This window comes from Sitophilus oryzae, unplaced genomic scaffold, assembly GCF_002938485.1.
Source record: "Sitophilus oryzae breed Bouriz unplaced genomic scaffold, Soryzae_2.0 scaffold_649_pilon_pilon, whole genome shotgun sequence".
NCBI lineage: Eukaryota > Metazoa > Arthropoda > Insecta > Coleoptera > Curculionidae > Sitophilus > Sitophilus oryzae.
This window is the reverse complement of record NW_022147250.1, coordinates 1,021,039-1,043,567: the sequence shown is the minus strand read 5'-3', so window position 1 is coordinate 1,043,567 and position 22,529 is coordinate 1,021,039. Positions and strand designations below refer to the sequence as shown.

Genomic DNA, 22,529 nt, shown 5'->3' with positions numbered 1-22,529 from the left:
ATTCTCAATTATCTTTTTTAGTTAAAAACAGTCAATACTTTCAATATTTTGGACAATTAAAACTAGCCATGCATAAGTAAAAAAATCTTTATTTTGGTTATATACCAATAAAATTAGTTCAACAAAACCAAACCATATTTCTTAAATATAATTATAACAAGTATATCAAATTCAATATTTGGTTATTATAGACAGTGTTGCTCATATTTCTGTTACTGCTGCTGTTAAAGAATTTATAATAGGATCCAATTGTTTCTCTAATGCCAATATTTGACCAATGTTACAATTTTCATTTGCCACAAATGTCACAATGAGTGGCAGTTTATTTATTTGCATGATCAAGTGTTGTGAATATGAACATATTAAGTTTGTTGTTTTTCCTAATCCTAGTTTGCTACCTTGATCGATAGCCAAACAAAATGTTGAAATGAAACTAGGTTTTATTACATGATCTAAAAACTTCTCTGTTTTGACCTTTAATAATGGTACCCCATCTCTGTCAGTAAACAATATACATTGGAGCCCCTCAGTTTTATTTAGTATATCCTGCAGACTTTTCTGTACTTCCGCCATATAGAGAAGTATTTCATAGACCAATAAGTTTTACAACCTAAGCTCCTAGTGCTGGTGGAGTACTTTCAAGTTCGTTTGCTTTTAGCGAATCTGGGAGACAAACTGAAATATGAAATATTATCAATTAATTTAAATTTCAAACCACAACAATAAAGAGATTTGACTAAAGCAATAATCCCATCAGGATGCATATGAACGCAGTGACGCGCGGTGGGTAAATACCCAACGGGTATGTAAATAAAATATGGGTATAAGGAAATTAAAATAACTTTGGTTGCACATCATAATACGACCACCAGCAAACTCCATAAGGCGACGCATGGTGTCATTGATGACGTGCAACCAAAGTTGTTTTAATTTCCCTATATATAGGGTGGTGACAATTTCGATGCTCAACATTGGCATCTCAGAAACTACGGGATATACGAATTCAGTTAAATGGGACAAAAGTTGCGTAATTAGAAGTTTGACAAACACCTATGAAGAAAACCCCGGTATCTTGGTTAGTTTCGGATTTATGTGAAAAAAATGAAAATAATACGTTTATTTCAAATGCCAATATCTTCAAAACTATTGTATCTATTGCATTAGTAGTTTTATATTTTTGGCGTCGGCCAATTATATAATTTGGCGTTTGCCGTTTTCAGAAAATTTCTACGCCTTCTAGATTTCGCACAACAACAGTCGACTTTTTGTTTTCTTATGGCCGCCATTTTGAATTTTTATGCTATTAGATAGAGCAAAAAATAATCTATACGGTGGTATCTAATTTTTATTCATTATTATGTCAATTCACTAAAAAAATTAGATTTTTTAAAAATTTGCTCATGATCAAGTCTGCCTTGGAATTTCAATTGACACTTTATATGACAGCAAGTTAATTTTTGTTTACTCTAAGTATCTATTAAGTGTCAAATCTGTGCCAGCTCAGACTGAAATAAATCCGGAAACTTCCAGCCGTAAAATAAGTCGCGAGTGTTGTATAAGTGATTATGTAGAGAAAATTATCAAAAAACATAAATATCACTATCAACTTTAAATTTAAATATATACCAAATTTACATTTTTTTACATGCTGGTGATCACGAGAGAAGATTACAAATTGCAAATGATTACAAAAATTTTGCATATGGTTTTGGGAAAGTGTTCAAGGGAGCCACCCCCTTTTTCTAGAAAAATATTATTGGCGGATGAATCTTTATTTACAAATTTTGGTACATTTAACAGAAAAAAAATCATATTATTACGCAAAAGAAAATTCTCATTTAATTAGAGAAACCAGACCACAAATAAGATATTCTTTGAACATCTGGGCTGGCATTCTTGACAATAAAATTTTAAGTTCTGTATTGACCTGTATTGAACTCTACTATAAAATTTTTGTGCATCCAGATTAGACAAATTAGACACTTAACAGAATAAACAAAAAATAACTTGCTAACGTATAAAGTGTCAATTGGATTTCCAAGGCAGACTTGATCTTAGGCGAATTTTTAAAAAATCTATTTTTTTAGGGAATTTACACAATAATAAATAAAAATTAGATACCACCCTATAGGCTTTTTTTCGCTCTACCTAATAGTATAAAAATTCAAAATGGCGGCCATAAGCAAACAAAAACTTGACTATTGTTGTGCGAAATCTAGAAGGCTTAGAAATTTTCTGAAAACGGCATTTAATTGGCCGAGGTCAAAAATATAAAACTACCAACTTACGTTCTAATAGATACAATAGTTCTGAAGATATTCTTATTTAAAAAAAACGTATTAGTTTCATTTTTTTGACATAAATTCGAAACTAATCAAGATACCGGGATTTTCTTCATAGGTGTTTGTCAAACTTCTAATTACGCAACTTTTGTCCCATTTAACCGACTTCGTATCTCTCGTAGTTTCTGAGATGCCAATGTTGAGCATCGAAATTATCACCACCCTGTATACCTGTATATTTAGATAAACACCCCAATGTTATAAGGGGATTCCCTATCGACCGCATAGTAGAATGTAGAATGAGTGGAAGGGGGGTTAATCACCGTGACCTCAAATATCTATTGTATCCCCCTTTCTTGAGTTATAACTCATCATACAGTCTATAACTCATCAAACATGGGGTCTTCCTGCTGTAGGGGGGACAGGGTCCCGTCCTCTCGATACTTGTCGTATGCTTGTCGCCAGGAGATGACAGGAATGATACTAATGACAGTTTTCAAGTTTCCTATTTCACTGTCACACCCCTCATGAGAGGTTCTCTCTCTCTCTCTCTCTTTGGTGGAGATGGGCCAGGCTCTTTCTTAGTTTCTTTACTCTCCCTTTTTTCGAGGAGTGTCTTCGCTTTTGTTTCCTCTGGAGCAAATCCCAGATATCCCCATCCCTAATCCACAAAAATCGAGTATTACCTCCAAATTCTTGACACCCGCACCGATTGATGCGAAATTTGCGTAACAGTGAATAGGGATATACATATGTAAGAAACAAAAGTTACATAGTAGCATAGGAGCGATGTATGCTGTCACCCTGGGGGTGAGTTAGGTTAGGTCCACCGCGATGGGACTCAAATATGGCCGACTTAAATTCCGGTTTATCAGTGCCGTTCTAATTTTATTTAAAAAATGTAAAACTATGATGTAGGGTAGACTTGAGGTAGACTCAATAATTTTTTTTTTATTTTACGTTGGGAATAAATATTGGTAGTTATTAAAATTGTTATAAAACATATTATTACAATAAAAATAGATAAGTTTTAATAATTATTTATTAACACAAACATCCGATACGCTACTGAAGCAGGTAGGTAAGTCAAATTGACGTATCTAAATTCTTGGACATCTAATCTTTGACGTTAGTTTATTCTGTGATCTTTGACAAGTAGTAAATAAAAGCAAGAATGCAAGAAAAAATATATAATTAGTTAATTTAAGTGAATTTCATAAATGATCGGTTTACTAGGCATATGTATATTATATGTATAGTCACTTACTAGCGAAAAGATGTTCCATTATTTCACTCGATTTTTGCCGAGATCTACCGCACGCTACACAACCAAATATTTTAGTTGTCTAAAGAGTCTTTTTCGATAAATCGCGATTGTGTCACTGTTAATTTAAGTTCTGCCACAATTTCCATCTAGATTAACTACCTTTATACAACTATCAGTAGTAGAATAAATAATAAATAACATAAAATAAAATAACTATTCACTGTTACGCTTACATAATATATAGTAAAGACTGACAAATCCACAAAATTTCAAATCAAATTCAAATGTGTCAAATGAATCGTCAAACAGAACTGTCAAGGATACCCACCAATCCCCACCCTAGAGTCCTTTTTCCACCCACCATGCATGAATACATGGATAGCATTATGCTCCTTCCTTAGTCTTATTCAAAGACTGTTCAAAGAGTTTTTAGATGAAAAATCAACATTTTCAATCCTAAATAACTAGTAGAATATTAATTTTCTGAAAAAATGTTATAGAACATTTTTTGCTTAGAATTCGTCCCTTTATTGATTTTTGCAATTAAAATGGGTGATTTATTTTTCACCCTCGAGAAAGGGTAGCACTCACCCCCAAAGTGAAAGCACACATCTCTACTATGTAACTTTTGTTTCTTTCTTTTGTATTACTACCTATTATATTATCTCTATTCACTCTTACGCTTACATAATATATAGTTGCGGCAACTTTTGATTGGCACCCTGTTAAAAGTGTATTTTCCTTCCAGATTAAAAATGTGATCAGCATAATAATCCTGCAGCCAGATCTTAGACTATTTAGGGCACACATACTCAACGATATTGCTAAATTTAATATTGAGACAGAATTAAACCAGAAACTGTGGGAACTGTGGATGTTACACTCTTTTATGCCATTTGTAAGATGATTTTAAAATGTCTGTACCATATCAGATTACTTGACATTACTGCCCAAAGAGATATAGCTAATTGATAATAATTGACTAAAACTATTACGTATACGATTGCTATGTATTTAGTACAGTATGAGGTATCATCAAGAATATTCCAAATAAGCAAAAAATTTACTTCAGGAAAGTGGACCAGACTCACCACAGCAATTTGCAAGTCGAAAATAGGCGTAGATATACACTAGAATTATCCTCAAAAATTGCAGTTGTTATTTTCAGCTCTCGACCACTATAAACAGTCTCCTTCAGCTTTCTTTGTCTAGCCTTTCTTCTTTCTAGGTTTTAGATTGCCTTGGAGCTAGTTTCTACCCTACCATAAAGTAAATGGTTTCAACTTTCTTGCACAACGAAGAAGTGCGAAGATAGAAAAGTATTTATATGGAAATGGTCAATTATTTCATTATTCTTTTAAGTTATTTTCACAAGTTAGCCAGAGACTTTGAACATACGCCAGAGACAACTTGAAAAATAAAAAGGCAGATAGATAAACAAAGTTACCTACACAATACACAAAACACATATACCCTATTATCCATGCCTATTATCTATGAATTATCTCATCTCATCACAGATCTCCATTTGAGTTAGCTAGGGATGGCAACGACATATCGATAAATTTTCTAAAGTATATCGATATATATATATATATATATATATATATATATATATATATATATATATATATATATATATATATATATATATATATATATATATATATATATATATATATATATATATATATTATTTATTATTTATATATATATTTTATTTATTTAGGTAATGGTGTGGATCCGGTGGCTGACCTTGAAACGAGTTTTTGCTGTATATAGTCACAGACACTACGCATGCGCACATCTTCGATGTTGCCAGATTGCAAGTTATTTTGGAATTATTTTCAGTAGAAAACAAATATGTGCTTTTCAGTGTTTTTTTGTTAATATATACCGTATGATCGAAAAAACGGCGTCCAGTTCGCTGGAAAATGACGATTGAGGACATTTCCATAAAATGACAGCGATCTTCATTTCATAGTCATTGCTGACGCTATTTTTTTTTCAATCATAGTACAGTACGTCCATGGCATGGTACAAAGAATACAAGGTATGATATTGCGCAGGTTGGTCGCTACGTCACAGGTGATAACAGGCGCTATTGGTCAGCACGCTCGCGCGTCAGTTCAAATCGTCAAGATATTGTTATAAACCGCAGTACGTCCGTCCGTTCTGTAGCTACGGGGAATCCGTGAGAGGGAAACGATATTCTCTCGATGTTTTTCGTAAAAAATAGACGAAGCGTCCCATCAATAAAAATTCAACAAATTAGCAAGTAGCCAATAAAATGAGTGGGCGGAGCGATTTGCGGTGACGCAGTCGTCAAATGACGTATAAAATATATTGCTGTTTATTTAAATGTTTTTTGTCCGCATTCCTTTCATAGACACAGATCCAGCAGACGTACTGTAATGTATTCTACGACACAAACCATCTCCCTTCTAAAGAGAAAAAGATAAAACATAAAGCTTATTCAGCTTATTTTCGTATTATCAACACACTCTTCGATAAAATATATGTCTAAAAATTGCTATTAATCCACTATATTTTTAAGAAATTATGATACAAACATTATAATCAAAATATATTATATTAGTAACATTATAGGTAAAATGTTACCACCTCTATCTCATTGACGTGTATATTGTTCTATAAGACTTGTCATGATAGTACTTCAATACATCAATACATATAATCAAAACTATTGTTGCCTGTAAATAACTAGAAATTAAATAATTCTAAAAAGTTTAAAATCATTAAGAAAAAATCCGTAAGTGATAATTTTTAATTCTAATGTAAATATATATAATAAATGTTATCATTATTACAATTTTATATATTCATAATACTTTCATTTCACAATCTTCATTATCCCTTCAATTCAATTCATATTCTTCTTACCTTAATTTTGGATATCAAGATTAATCTGAAATTATAAAATTAATTATAGAATTTGTATTATTATTGATTAACACTAAAAAAAATTTTAACTGCAAATAATTCGAAAATAAACTGCAATTTGGCAACATCGACGATGTGCGCTTGCGTAGTATCGATGATCAAATGCAGCAAATATGGGCTTCAAGGTCAGCCACCGGATCCACACCATTACCTTTATTTATATTAGGTAATGGTGTGGATCCGGTGGCTGACCTTGAAACGAGTTTTTGCTGTATATAGTCACAGACACTACGCATGATGATTGAGGACATTCCCCATATAAAATGACAGCGATCTTCATTTCATAGTCATCGGCGCTGACGCCATTTTTTTTCAATCATAGTACGCGGTATATTATTTATATTATTATTTTAATATTGGGCACAACACGTGAACGCTTATTATGTATTTTCATAGCCAATAAAATTAAATAGAAATAAAAGTTTAGATTCCTATAATTAATCTAATTGCTCTAGATTATTATGCTACGTTTAAAAAGGGCTTTATTAAAAATTCGGGAAATTAAAAGGAATGTGTCCAAGTTTTTTCTTTTTTTTTAATTTTTAAATGCTGTAGCTCCATTACACCTAATTTATGTGATTTTCTTAGCATATATGATTTATAAACCATATTTTTCCTAATGGAAGGATGGAATAGGATATGCAAAATTAAGATATTTTAACATTTATTTTCCAGACAAAGCATAATATAGTATTAAGATTAAGACATAACAAATATAAGAAAGATCTTAATATAAATCACAAACTAACTAAGTCTTAATTTGGTCTTGTATAAACACAGGTATAAAACCGAGTATAAAACTAATAAGATCAAAACTCAACCTTCACCATATTGTCAAGATTTGGCATTATAGGAAACAAGAAATTACAGTAGATTAAGAAAAGAATATCAAAGTACACGATATTAAATACTGTAATGTATTCTACGACACAAACCATCTCCCTTCTAAAGAGAAAAAGATAAAACATAAAGCTTATTTTAGTCTTATCACCACACTCTTCGATAAAATATATGTCTAAAATTGCTATTAATCCACTAACTTGATATTTTTATGAAATTTTGATACAAACATTATAATCAAAGTATATTATATTAGTAACATTATAGGTAAAATCACAGTAAAATGTTACCTCTATCTCCCATTAACGTGTATTGTTCTATAAGACTCGTCATGGTAGTACTTCAATACATCAATACATATAATCAAAACTATTGTTGCCTGTAAATAACTAGAAATTAAATAACTTGAAAGAAATAAAATAATTCTAATAAGTTTAAAACCATTAAGAAAATATCCGTAAATGATAATTTTTAATTCTAATATAAATATATAAATAAATGTTATTATTATTACAATTTTATATATCATTCCTTAATTTTGGATATCAGGATAAATCTGAAATTATAAAATTAATTATAGAATTTGTATTATTATTGAATAACACTCAAAAAAATTTTTCAACTGCAAATAATTCGAAAATAAACTGCAATTTGGCAACATCGACGATGTGCGCTTGCGTAGTATCGATGATCAAATGCAGCAAATATGGGCTTCAAGGTCAGCCACCGGATCCACACCTTTACCATATATTAATTTTTGTTTCGATATATCAATAAATATCGAAAGAAATTGTCGATATATCGAAATTTATACCGGTTATACCCGTTATACCGTATAATCAAAAAAAAAACGGCGGCAGCGATAACTATGAATTAAAAATCGCGGTAAAGGTGTTGATTTGCTGGCTGACCTTGAAACGAGTTTCTGCTGCATATAGACACAGATACCGTGCAGATACTATGCATGCGCGTATCATCGATGTTGCCAGATTGTAGGTTGTTTTGGAATTATTTTCAGTAAAAAACAAATTGGGGGCGTTCAGGGACGGTCAGCGGCTGAGTGGCTGAGTAAGTGGTTTCCCTAAACGGTCTCTTTTTACACGCAAAAACAGTCAGCCGCTGAGTAAAATACTCAGCGGTCGGCCAGCCGCTGTGTTCCCTTGAACCATCCTTGAACGCGCACATTGTTTTTTTCAGTGCTGTCAATATATACCAGTGGCGGCTCGTGACTCGTGTGACTGGGTAGGCGACAAAATTTTAGTTGCCTCTATTTGCCCACCCCCCTAAGTCTATAACTCATCATAATACATACTGAACATAATGTACAAGACAAGTAAGGTATATGTTTTTTTTTATCTATTACCTGTGCTACTACTATGGAGTCACTATGAAGTACATCATAGAATTTTATTTTATTTTTATTTATTTACGCACTAATTGCATGGATGATTTTTACGAACTTACTTGTGAGATATTTCTTATACTATTAATTTTGACCACCAACTAACAAGATTTCATTCGTCATATTTATTTTTTAGTAGAAAAATTGCCTGACATTAGCTATCCAGTTAAGAAATATACAGGGTTGTTCACGCTATTCGACACGGAATATTGTAGCCAAATGGTTAGACTTGTGGAAATTATGAGTGATGGGGTTGTTCATGGACCATTAAAGCTATATACACTTTAAAATTATTCCTAACCAAATAAATAAAAAATATCAAAGTTGTATTTTTTTAAATGGAACACCCTGTATATTATTACATTTTTAGTTTTTACGATTAAAATAAACGTAATTTAATTAAGGTTTACCGCACTTTAATTTTTCCGTTTTTGAAATATTTACGATATTGTGAAAAAGAACTAACAAATTTAATGCTTTATTTCTCTCCAAATACTGTACTGAAGTTTTTGTATTTACTAGATTTTGTGTTGCAATAATAAAAATAATACTACCTCCATACAGCGTGTCTATAAATTTATTTTAAATAATTATTAATTTTAAACGGCGCAATATCTTGTTTAATTTAAATGGACCTGTATATACCCTGTATTTTACGTGAATCAGACGAAGATGAGGTTTAGAATTATTTATTATATTATGTACAGGAAATTTGGGAGTGCAATTTAAAAATACTTAAAGCCTTATCATAACTTTTTTGGGACACCCAGTATATAACAAAATATTTTTTAGGATATGCATATATGCATGCACATAATTACACATTGATGGATATGCACCATTTTAAGGGTGCGTTTATGTTGGTGCGGCGATAAACGATAAGAGCAGCGATAGTAGCAAAACAAAGAATATTATTATACCGTATGATCGAAAAAAAAAAACGGCGTCCAGTTGGCTGGGAAATGAACATCAATGACATTTCCCATATAAATTTACATATAAAATGACAGCGATCTTCATTCCATAGCCATCGCTGACGCCGTTTTTTCTCGATCATACGGTATTAATTTATATGTAAGTGTTTATATTGGAACAACGCGTTGAGACACGCTTGGAAGTTGAGCAACGATAAGAGCAGCGCTAATTGTATTGGCTATTTTCTTTGCTTTTATATCAAGGGTGATCGACATGGATACCTATAGTTTAATAAGTTAAATATTTATTAGACCTGCCTTGTGGGACCAAACAAATAAAAAACATTATAATAGATTGAAATTTTAAAATTCTCCAAACTTGTACAGGGTGGTCGAAATTCGTGTGGTCGTTCGCCGTTCATAGTGGAGCTGTGATAGTAACAACGATCTCTGCTTTGCAAGTAGACGTTGAGACCTCTGTTGAGACCAAATCAATCGATTGAAAATATATTTGCTTAAGTGAGTGATTCCGAAGAGGAATTATTTTTAGCTTCAAATGCTGTTAAATATTATATTGTTAAAACTGCAGATAAAAAACACAAATTCTGTGCACACCCAATAATACCAGAAGGTACAGGGTGGTCGAAATTGGTCTGTTTTAACAGAGAAAACCTGTTTCATGACTAGATAGAGCAAAACCGACATAGATGTCATGGGCTCGATTTCTGAGATACGTTTAATGGTGTAAACCGCTTGTTGATATTTTCACAGCCAACAGGGATACGGGGATAATAATAAAATTTTGTAGAAACGTTCTGAAGGCACTTTTTTAAGCACAATCCAATGGCGTAGTCAGCTTTTTTCTATGCTTGCTCTTTTTGTCAGAAATAATAAAAAATATAATTTTTTAAATAGAAATCGTAGTTGACTATGAACTTAAAAAATGCTGGTGTTTAACCCTTTCCAACAATATAATTATGGGTATCTATTTTTAAGAATGAGAGAAATATGAGGGTTTTTATCTTTATATCGAAGCGGGCTTTGATTATATTTATGATATGATATGATATTATTTTATTATTTATCTGCATAATTAAAGACTTTTGTAAAGGTAAATTAACATTCTATTATTATTGGTATTAGTAATTACAACTGAAATCGATACAATAAACAAAGAACAAAACTAAAAAAAAACTGTATTTTTTGAGTGACGAATACAGTTTTCTAAATAAAAAATCAAAGATGTTCAAATTGAGCACTTCCTTGTTGAATACACAATAAACATCTTTTGCGCACAGAGTTACAACGATTTATTAGGCGAACTGGTTTAATAAGTCCAAAAGCTTGCGTAGTAGCCTTCTGCAATTCTTCTCTTGTCCCAATTGGTTCTTCCCTAATATATAAGGTCTTTTAATTTCCCCCATAAAAAAGTCGAAAGGAGTTAAATCACAGGACCTAGGGGGCCAAGATATGGTCCCCTTGTTCCAACCAATTCTTTCTAAATTCTCCATTTGATAGTTCAGTTGTAACCCTAGCGTTTTAATTGTAATTGGTAATACTAATATAGAATGTTGATTTACCTTTTCAAAAGTTTTTAATTATGCCGATAAATAATAATATGGAATATTAAATTGTAATAAAAAATAATTAGGCAACTAGGTCAACACAAAATCAAGGCCCGCTTGGATACAAAGATAAAAAATCTAATATTCTATTTATTTATTATTATGTTTATTTAAAATTATCATTTTATTGTAACATATTTGAAAATATTATTTTTTTATCTCTTAATAAATAATTTAATTCTTATATTAGTCTTTTATTTGGTAATTATAATATATAAAAATATTTAAATTCAAATAAAGGCGCGCTTTTTGAATCGCTTAGCGCCGATCGCAGCGCCAACTATCTCCAGATTCAACGGATCCGTCATTGGATTTTTATATATAGCTATTAGAGAACCAGTTATACACATTGACTTGGGCATCTCGTAGTTATCTCTGCTATTTATTAATTAGACAAAACGTACAATAGAAAAGTTATTTTAATATAGTACAGACATCTACTGATAGGTGGCGTAACATGTACCTTTTTTTGATATTTTCTAACATAAACGTGTCTCAGAAATCGAGCCCATGACATGTATGTCGGTTTAGCTCTATCTAGTCAGGAAATAGGGTTTCTCTGTTAAAACAGACCAATTTCGACCACCCTGTACCTTCTGGTATTATTGGGTGTGCACAGAATTTGTGTTTTTTTATCTGCAGTTTTAACAATATAATATTTAACAGCATTTGAAGCTAAAAATAATTCCTCTTCGGAATCACTCACTTTAAGCAAATATATTTTCAATCGATTGATTTGGTCTCAACGTCTACTTGCAAAGCAGAGATCGTTGTTACTACACTATACGCATACATATAATAATATAAGCAGACTTTGAAAATTATTGTTATTGAATACATGTTGGTATTAAAAAACTGTACAAATTGTAAGCTCATAATTCGTATAAAATAAAAATATGACAAAAAGTTCATTAAATTTTAGGATAAGTATGAAATTATGTGGTTTAACTGTAACAGTCAATTTAATGCGGAAATTCAAATAAAATAATATTCTATCTAAAACGCCATTCAGTTAGTTATTTAAAATAAAGTTATGACTATTTTTACCAAAAGTTAGAAATTTTGCATAATTGCTGATGAATGTCCAGCAAATTGCATTGGGTCGATCCACTGTGCGGCGCGCAGTCCGTCGTACCGAGAAAATAAAGTTGAAACCGTTGAAACTGAAAGAAAAAGTAAATACATTCGATGTTAAAAGTTAACACAATCTAAAAAGCAGCGCAATAAGAGAAATGCTTTATCCACGTAATTCCTGTAGGTTTGGTACGTTTGGTCAGGAAAAGTAAAAACAGAGATACAGAGATCAGAGATGACAACAATCACCTGTATAATTGAACATGCGGAATTTAGCGCGCCTGACGAGCCTTGAACGAGTCTGGCAAGGTTTTTGGGATGTTCCATAAGCCAGACTATATTGGCAGCTGTAATTATAATATAAGCTATCATCTGACAAATTATAATAAAATACGGGCAATGGTTTGGTTGGGCAATCCATCAGAACCTCTCCCCTCTACATATATATAAAATTTGCTTAGAATAACATACCGAATAATTATATTGACTGGGAAATTAAGTAACGAAAATCTTCACTGCTTCCTGGACTATGTTATAGTGAATTAAGACGTTATTGTAATAAATAATGTTTTTATTAATCCATCTCTGTTGAACGCAATTCATTAATAGCTAACAATATTAACTTCATATGAACTTTTACATTAATAGCTAGTTTTCGAAGATGCTGAATTTCTTTTTTAAGCAGTTTTAACCTAATATCAGCATATTTCAGTACTTCTTCAGAAGTCATTTCTAATAAACAACCTAAACCCAAATCAATGTAAAATAATTCATAATCACAAATGTTTGCAAAACAATTAATGCTATTTCCTAAGTTAAAATTAACATGCATATCGGTGTCTTTAATTTTATGTTTCTGTATATGTCCTATAGTATCCAGTAAAGTTTCCCATTCTTTAAGTGTATTTGACTTTTTTTCCAAGAGTTTCTGGATATCGTTTAAATCATTCTTGAGTTTTTTTTCTAAAAAATCTTCATATTCTTTCACTTTTACTTCAACATCCATTTCTCTGCTGAAAGCTAAATTAATATCTTCTTACACTCTAGCTATATTATAATTACCTAAACTACTATTTAAAAAATGTTATTATATTAATTATTGGAAAAGCTGGAAGGTGTGTATTTTCCATAAAAATGTTAATACCCTGTATTTATGGATAATAAAAAATAATAAATAACAAAACCAAATATTTCTTCTGGGTCGCTTAATAAAATCAGAGATCAGATAACATTATAACTTTAATTTTCCTCTAAAATATTGACTACATAATTCGTGTCTGGTTCGTGTTTTTGATATTTTTCTGTTAGCTTAGCAAGATAAAAAAGAACTAAAAACTAAACAGCTAATAATCAAAGAAATGAAAGAAATAAACAGAAATCTGAAAGCGTGTCTGAAAGATATCACAAGGATATAAGGGTAGAGAAGGGTATCACCAATCGCCACGGTACCACTAGTGTCTACGTTCCACTAGTCTACTGAGGCATCAGGCACCCAACAATGTTGCCGTTTGTTGTCTCTTAATTTCATGAATATTACTTCATATGCATTTTCTATTTAAAATACAAAATAGAAAATGCTTTTTCAAATGTATCTAAAATAGAAAATGCCATTTTGTAATAGTTTATAAATAATTTCGGTAATTTCATTTGAAATAGTTACCCACCTCTGATCAATACGCAAGACGTAATTATTATTTATCAATACGTAATTTATTAAAGTAGTTAACTCTCTTTTGCGCGACGACGCATCTACATCCGTAGCGTAAGTTTCTACGTTACGTTCACGTATACGTATTGTGCCATGCTTTAACTGTCTAAATGAACGAGAAAAGACGTAGTTTTTGAAGAAAAACTACACGTAATTATTCAGGTAAATTACGTTTTAATTAACTACTTCCGAATCCTGTTCTTTGCCAGACTAGCCAGACCCTGACATGACCCTGACTCATGCTCATTCCTTTTTATAGCTCATTCCTATAGCATAGTGGCGGCGCAAGCGGCGAGGTCGCGAAGTGTTCGGTTTGACTCTTTGACTGACGCCATTTGTTAAATATTCGCGTGGTTTGTTGTATATTTGTGACTGTGGCTAGGTTTTCTAGTTTTATCAATTGTAAAACGAATTATATGGTAGCTCATCATACGATATGGATCCTGCAAAACTAAAAGTGGTGGATTTGCGCCAAGAGCTCCAGGCAAGAGGCTTGGACACGAAAGGAGTTAAAGTGACACTGGTGAAACGCCTAAAGGATGCTTTAGAACAAGAATCAAAAGGTTTGAGTAAAGAATATGCTACCTACTATTAAAATGATATTTGCTTTATAATTTCTAGTTGCTACTATTAGTTTTCCTTCAAATATTACTAATTATTGTAGTATTTATAGTAATTTTATTATAGGCTTCATTTAGGCGGCAACGTAAATCCTAAGTATGTTGTCTCAGTACATTTATATATAGGTATTTTTTTTACATTTTTGTAATTATGCAAAATGTAACCTCAAGTTTTAGAGCATTAATATATCGAAATTTGGTATACTTGTATTGGTATATCATATACTTAACCTAAATTAAATTAAAAAATGGACAATAATTATCTCATTATATGTTTCACATATATTCATATTCATATGCCCTTTTATTTGTTTCCTTAGAACATTATTCGGTACCCATTATTCATTCTTACAGAGTAAAAAAAATCATAAAAAAATAATCTATTAATTTTAATTGAAAATAGTTATTTTAGATATAGAAAAATAAAACACGAATTCACCGCAATACACAAAAACACATTACTTTTGCATTGGACGCGCGTTTCGCTAACTATGTTAGCATTAAAACTAGTTTTAATCACCTGCTGATGAGGCTAACATGGTTAGGGAAATGCATGTCCAGTGCAAAAGTAAAGTGTTTCGGTGTATTGTGGTGAATTAGTGTTTTTTCCCTATAACTTTTTTATTTTTTCAGTTAAAAAAAACGAGATTTGGTATGTTAGTATTTAACCAGCCAGGACAAGACACGAAAGACATTAGACTATTAGACGATCAAAACTATTTTCCAAGGCTCCTTGACTAAAAATTAGTGTTTTTAACACAGCCATGGCACTCTAGATTGAAATTTAAAATATGAGTTTTTTTTCAAACAAAAATGTCAAAAGTTGACATATTTGTCATTCTATTCAGTGTGTAATTTTCTATTGAATAAAGTATAAATATACTGAGGGTGCCATTTAAAAATCAAAAGTTGTAGTCATTTCCGACAAAACAGGAAGTGACCAAAAACAATTCAATACAGGATTAAGATTAATTATATACACTAGTGTTTAGTGTGACATTAACCCTAATTTATGTGTTATACTAACATACCAAATCTCGTTTTTTTATCTGAAAAAATAAAATAGTTATAGGGGTGAGCCATTTTTGGAGACGCACCCGGTATACTAAAGGTACATTCAGGCTGAGAGCGTCGGGTCGCGTTTGCGACGCGTCCGCGTGTGGGAATATATATATTCACTTAACTTAAATTAGACTGTTCAGGCAGACAGCGTCGCGTTTGGCGTTGCGCTAGCGTCCGCTGAGCGTCGGGGTTCGAGTTCAATGGGGCGGACGCGATGCGACGCTCGACGCTCTCAGCCTGAATGTACCTTAAATGTTATACTTTAAAAATCATAATATCGTATTTCGTCAACGCTATTTGAACGAAAAACATGCAATGAAAAGAAATGTGTTTGAACAGATTTGAAATATGCCATTTGATTTAGCATCGAAGTCCGGGAACAAAAATGTATAGAGTGAGGAGTGTTTTTCAAAAGATGTCGTAGTTTCCGAGATATCAGCAAAAAAGTGAAAAAGTTGACATTTAACTCCTCCCCCATCCTCGAGCGCATCGTCTATCTTCGTGTGCTTTATCAGCCCAAGTCTAGAGGAACTGTTTGAAACCATTTTCAAAAGTGTGGGAATTTCTTCCACTGATGGGCTTTTTTTTTAACTACCCAACAAGCAAACTCTATTGCTGGAACGTTGCCAAAACTTCGCAAAGCAAGGTGTAACATTGCTTTTTTCATTGTAGGGAGGTTTATGCAAGGTGGCAGGGTAGCTTAATCTTCCGCCTGTTTACATTGCAGTGCAAGGTTGAAAAACATAATATTATTGAAACGTTGCTAATGTAACGTTCAGGAAAGTACTAATTTGAGATGTATTAGTAATATTGTTAATTTTACGTCAATACAATCTTGGTAAAATTATATTGTACCTATGTTTCAAAACTTATTATCCATTAAGCTTTCTATTTTGTTATAACTTATTAACTGATTTATCGCTAATATAATATAGCAAAAAATATATAATGTTTGCAATAAAAAAATCATTTCATTAGCAACATTAGCAATTTTATGTTGTTAACAATAATACATCAGTAATATGTTATAATCAACAGAAACATTAATGGGTATTAAATTGTAGACTTTCAGATAGGTATAATATACTTTTACTAATATTGTATTGACGAAAAACAAACAATATTGATAAAAATATGCATATCTCTATATCCATTGACTTAGAAAAATTAAAAATGCTCGGTATAAATATATCCCTACTAAGAAAGTCGAATTTGTCAAGCAAATTGAAAAAACAAATAAAAATTAGAAATTTATCACTTGTTTCAAAAATATCAAAAATACTGTCAAGTACTGAGAACTTACTGATCTTTTCGGCTGCTCATTAAATAAGGAATTACACAACTCCGACATCTGAGCCGAATTTCTAAAAAAATCTTATAGTTGAATGTCTGAAATAATACAAAATATATAGGTACAGTATAAACATTATTATATATTTCTTATTCAAAATACAAAAGGAAAGTATAACATTAAATATATGTACAAGGAAAGGCAAACTTATATTTTAATTGATTTTTTGGATCTTTCATATTTTGTCTTCGCATGTTGAATTGTCTTATTCATGGTTTCAAATTCCTCTTCAGTAAAGTTTTGAAATCTATATCCTATCATTTCTAAAATAGTAAAAATAAAAACAATCAGTTGTAATAAATATAAAACAATGAGTAACTTAACTCTTGTGACCTTATTTTAAAAATCTCAAATGATTAAAACATCATTAAAAAAATATTGAGAATAATTAATACTGAATATTATTTGTGATTTTATTATTAGATTGATATACTCGTATCCTGTTTTATCTACTTCAATTTTCAGTTGGCTAAAAGCTAACCTAAAACAAAATTTAGATAAACAAACTAAACAAAATTTGTTATACTTATTCATGGCTAAGCATTATTAAAACATACATGATAATAAAATTATACTTACATTTACATTCATTAAAATCTCATTCGAAAAGCATAAAACGTGATACCAAAAACGTAAAAAAACAAGTGCTTTAACCTAACCTAACTTCTAACTTATACCGTATTATAAAAAAAAATGCGTCAGCGATGGCTATGAAAAGAAAATCGCTGTCATTTTATATGTAAAATTATATGGGGAATGTCATCGATATTCATTTCCAAGCCAACTAGACGCCATTTTTTTCGATCTTATGGTATATTTGTTATATTATTAATTATTATTAACTTGAGCGGATCTTTCAGTTGAATCGTTGTTGCTATGGCAGAAAAAACGTTTTAATCACCATTCAAAAACAATGTTTCTGTAGCAAGGTTTCATCAATCACGACACAACGTTTAGAAATTAACATTACAAAGCAAACTGTTTGGGGATTGACTGCAATGTTGCAAATGTAATGTGAGGTTTTCTGCTTGGTGGGTAACTTGACTGGGGTACTGTAACAACCAGTACAAGCACAGAATAGCTGGTCTGGTGAAACTAAAAATTTGTCTGAGCAATACTACCTTTATTTTATTATTTTAATGTGCCATGTTATTATTGTTTTTACATGTTTGTTCATATGTACCTTTTTAGTGATAACATATAACATAGGATATCACTTTAGAAAATTACTTATATTACTTATCAGTCAAATGTCAAAAGATTATTTTAAATATTCTGTTGTTTCAAGTGCAAGAGTAGAACATCTTTTGAGGCACACTGCTCAGTAACTGCAGTTGTTATGGCCTAGATGAGATCAAACATCTCTTGACTTATGAGTTGGTTAAAGCTTTTTTTTTCAGAACTTTGAACGACACGTTAAATGAACCGATGAGATTTTTACAGAATTCAAATAGCTGTCAATTTTAAATTTAGTACAACTCTTATTGGTCCTTTGAAGTGTCAATCAGTCTCGCTAGCGACACTACGAAGTTCTGAGAACGGGGCTTTAGTCAGAGTTGAATAACTGTCACTCTCATGCATTCTCTTGTTGGATAAACTCTACTCTCAAATTTGGTAGGCTGTTATATGGCAGATGATTGTGGTTCTCGTTGAAGTTCGCGTAAATAAATAATTGTTATGATTATTATCAGGACTGACCGTGACGGGAAATATGTTTTGCTGACCAGCAACCCAACGGTAACTGACCATTGCCAGCCTGCTCGCCACTTAATCCTATTGAATCTATAATATCTGACACAGGCTATCTGAAATAATTTGCAAACAATAAAACACAGTAGTTTAGTCAAATTGTATTTTTGATTGGCAGTTCTAATTTATTTCACTCTATGTGTTTTTGGGGCGCTGAATCTGCAAAATAACCTAAAAATATTGCATTTTTTGCTTATAACTCTGAAAATATAACTTCTACAGATATTTTCCAAGTTTTTTAAGAGGCTCGCATTTATTTAGGGCTATATAAGTTTATAGAAGGACTGGTCTTGGTACAGTTTGGGTTGTTCCATATAACTTATTGAATTGTATTGATTGAAACTTATTTGCCTGAAGTTTCAGAAAATGGTTTAAACATTTGTAATCGTCTCTCAAAGCGAGATAAGTAATTATCAGTGATGCTATTAGTGATGGGAATACATTAGTCGCTTTACAATAGCGACCGTTCCAGTTACTACTGTTCGCGACCCTAGGAGCGCGACGGCTGCGGTGCTACTCTTGACATCGTTCGCAATTTGCGTATGCGCATTTACATGTATTGTGTATGGCTTTTTCAGAGATGCGAGCGATATTTGAAGATGCGAGTGGTCAAGAATAGGTACCCTGGACCGAAACACGGCGCTATGCGGTTACTGCGGTTCGAACTAACTCCAAGGGCGATTATAAATAATTTATTTGCAAATTAGAAATAATTTATAGTTTTGTCGTTATTATGATCGTCGTTCTTCAGTAACAAGTTCCTGATTCGTTGTGGCGCGCGACATGACGTTACAAAAAAATACCGCCCCAAAATCGCGTTACTCAAATACCGACACATTACTAGCGGCTCGCCTGTCAGTCTGTTGTCAGCAGAACTGTTAAAAGAAGGTTATATGCTTTAGACAAATAACGCGCAGTATCTCATCCTTTCTCAAAAAGGGATATTTCAATCTTAGAAGGCAAGAGTTGATTTTTAATTATTGTTACCGAATCCCGAAAGAACCGGGAATTAATTTCCAGTCCCGGTTCTTTGGTGGCCTAAAAGGACCGAGAATTCCCGGTAATTTTGAGACCGGGAATTCCCGGTTCAGAACCCTAGTACTCTTATATTAAAAGGATGACTTGTAAGCTAAGCTTGAATAATATTAGGATGACTATATCATTTCACTAAATATTTATTTTAGAATCTGAGAAACAAGCTGTGGATGAGACAGTTTTAGATGAAAATGTTGGTGAATCAAGGAATAATATTAAGAGTGAAAAATCTCCAGTTAAAACTCCAATTAAAGAGGAAAGCGGCACTCAGAAAATAGCACTTAAATCTCCATCTCCAGTAAAAGTTGGGCTTAAAGACGAATGCGAAGATGAAGAAATGTCAGGTGAAGAGAGTTTCCCAGAAAACCCAAAGGTATATATCTGTCTCCATATGAAGTTTTATTTATGCCTTTCACACATATTTAGTAACAGTTGTTATTGCTTATCTTTAGGTTATTTCTGAAAAACTACCTGAAGCAGTTTCTGACAAAGTTTCTGATGAATTAGTATCAGATTCGAAAGATGAGGATGGTAAACCTGAGGAGAACGGAGATCACACAGCCGAGGTGATTTATATATGTTACAGTAAAGGTTGGAAATCAGTGATTATTAACAATTACTAGTAAAAGCTCACATTCACTGATTTGCTAAGACTACGCCAAATACTTAGTTGTCAAGTTCGCCAAAGTTGAATAGCTATTTTTGAAACCAACTTTTACTAGTGAATGCTAGCATTCCCTGGACGAGTTTGAAAGATTCAGTTAGCGCGGTTGCCACATGTTGTAAAATATAAGGATAAATAAGTATAAGTTGAGTAATAGGCAATATAAGGATAACATTAAATTGGGCCAAACGTTGGCAACGTTGACAGACATCTGGCGTAAATTTGCTCTGTTTTTTGTGGTTATGTGTAATTGTTTTGTTATCGTTGTAAAAAGTGCTTTGCGGTATTTTCCCTATGGAAGAAATTTTCTGTGAAAAAATAAGGTAAACTAGGCACTCGCAAGAATATAATAGTGATTGCTTTTCATTTATGCAATATAATGAAGTCATAGCATAAGTTATAAGCGTGCAAGAGAAAAAATATTAAGGAACCTAGTGACTATGAACTTATTAAACGTTTCGATATGCTTAAAGTAGCGGGTTTGTAATTTAATAATTTTTTTAATTTGTAATTTTGATATGCTTGAAGCAGCAGATTTGTAAATAAGTAATCTTATGTTTATGAATGGTTTTTAAGTTTTATTTGTTCTAATTTTCACCAACATTCTTCCTCACCGTACTTGCCCAGTACAATAGAATAACTTTTACTGGCAAACTTTAGTAAATGTTACTTTCACTAGTGAATGTTAGAAATTACTAGGAAAAGTCGACAAATCTCTTTAAAATATCATATTTACTGATCTAATGCGTAATTGCTAGCATTTCCTTGTGAATGTTAACAATCACTGAATTTTCGACTTTCACTGTAACATATACAATAACATATATTTTTTTTTGTTTAGATATATTAAATAATTAATGCAAATTACAGTTTAAGAAAGGTGTAAATATGTGAAATATATAAATCTGATAATCCTTTTTCAGTCCAAAATTCGTGAACCTCATGAAGAGTCTAAATCTGAAGAAAGTAATACACAGACTGTCAGTACTAATGATACAGTTGCCCAAATTGGTAACGGAAAGAGGAAACGACACGACGATTCGTTTGAAGAGGAAGAAAGACGTGTAAAGAAACCAAGAGAGAAAACTTATGAACCAGTTACTATTAAAGAGGATGAACCAGACATTAAATATGAAAATGTGCAGATAAGTTGGAGTAAGTTCTATTATAAATAAATTACAATAATTAATATTGATTATTAATTTTGTCATGCTCATCAATCTTAATTTTTTATGGCTGCAGTGTTATATTTTATTTTTTGAGATTTATATTATCAGATACTTTGCTCTAAATCTTGTCAGAACTAGAAACTAAGTAAAAACCTTGGTAGAAACAGTTCCTAAAAAATATCATATTTGAACTTTTTTTGAATTTTTTAAATATTGTTTTACCGCTTAAGTTTATTTCGAGTAAACTTTTAATGATTTTCTTATCTGATGTTTTTATTTCCTGTTTATTTTGTTTTAATAATATAAAATACATAAATTTATTATTTTTCTAAAGCCTCTCTGGTTAAATACACCCATAATTGAATAAAACAGTCTCTTTTTGTTGTCTCTTTAATACTAAATTTCATTCAGTATTTATTTGTTAAGAAAAGCACTAAGTAATATCCAACATCAAATACATTTCTTATTGCTGACGAGTAATTAATATTCTTTATTTGGTTTATTTTAAACAATAAAAAAGAAGATTACAGACTAAGTTTAATTGTATATAATCTATTTCTAGTCGATTCTGATCTACATCTTCAAATAGATAAGGAATCCTTCTTGTCAGCTAAACCTCTTAATGATGGTTGTTTTGGCTTTATATGGGCGGGCGCTCGTGCGACCTACGGGATAAACTCTGGAAAGGTAACACCTTTTTGTAATAATTTCTATGTAGTCAGTGTAGTAGTAATTATTAAGTCTGTCCATCGGGGGAAGGATTATTTTGACAGATGACTGGCAAAAATTGAAAGAAAAATCAA

General features: G+C 31.7%; 1 protein-coding gene and 3 long non-coding RNA genes across 5 annotated transcripts in view; 1 reads left to right on the top strand and 3 right to left on the bottom strand.

The window, feature by feature from the left end:
• Positions 1-73: 73 nt before the first annotated feature.
• Positions 74-5,042, bottom strand: LOC115887849. Its single transcript, XR_004051165.1, has 2 exons — positions 4,641-5,042; positions 74-675 (listed from the first exon to the last, which is right to left on the bottom strand). It is a non-coding gene; the product is annotated as an uncharacterized LOC115887849 (long non-coding RNA).
• Positions 5,043-13,333: 8,291 nt separating this feature from the next.
• On the bottom strand, positions 13,334-13,829 carry LOC115887843. Its single transcript, XR_004051163.1, has 2 exons — positions 13,431-13,829; positions 13,334-13,381 (listed from the first exon to the last, which is right to left on the bottom strand). It is a non-coding gene; the product is annotated as an uncharacterized LOC115887843 (long non-coding RNA).
• A 548-nt stretch (positions 13,830-14,377) lies between these two features.
• LOC115887834 (heterogeneous nuclear ribonucleoprotein U-like protein 1) overlaps positions 14,378-22,529 on the top strand; it is a 38,862-nt gene continuing 30,710 nt past the window's right edge. Inside the window, exons 1-5 of one of the 2 annotated variants that reach the window (XM_030907348.1) lie at positions 14,378-14,639; positions 20,043-20,266; positions 20,346-20,459; positions 21,481-21,712; positions 22,289-22,413. In XM_030907348.1, the coding sequence (XP_030763208.1) occupies positions 14,513-14,639; positions 20,043-20,266; positions 20,346-20,459; positions 21,481-21,712; positions 22,289-22,413 (822 nt within the window). In that variant the 5' untranslated portion in view covers positions 14,378-14,512. The remainder of the gene's footprint in view (positions 14,640-20,042; positions 20,267-20,345; positions 20,460-21,480; positions 21,713-22,288; positions 22,414-22,529) is intronic. The other variant, XM_030907347.1, reaches the window with a different exon arrangement.
• LOC115887835 lies at positions 17,549-17,760 on the bottom strand. Its single transcript, XR_004051161.1, has 2 exons — positions 17,689-17,760; positions 17,549-17,590 (listed from the first exon to the last, which is right to left on the bottom strand). It is a non-coding gene; the product is annotated as an uncharacterized LOC115887835 (long non-coding RNA).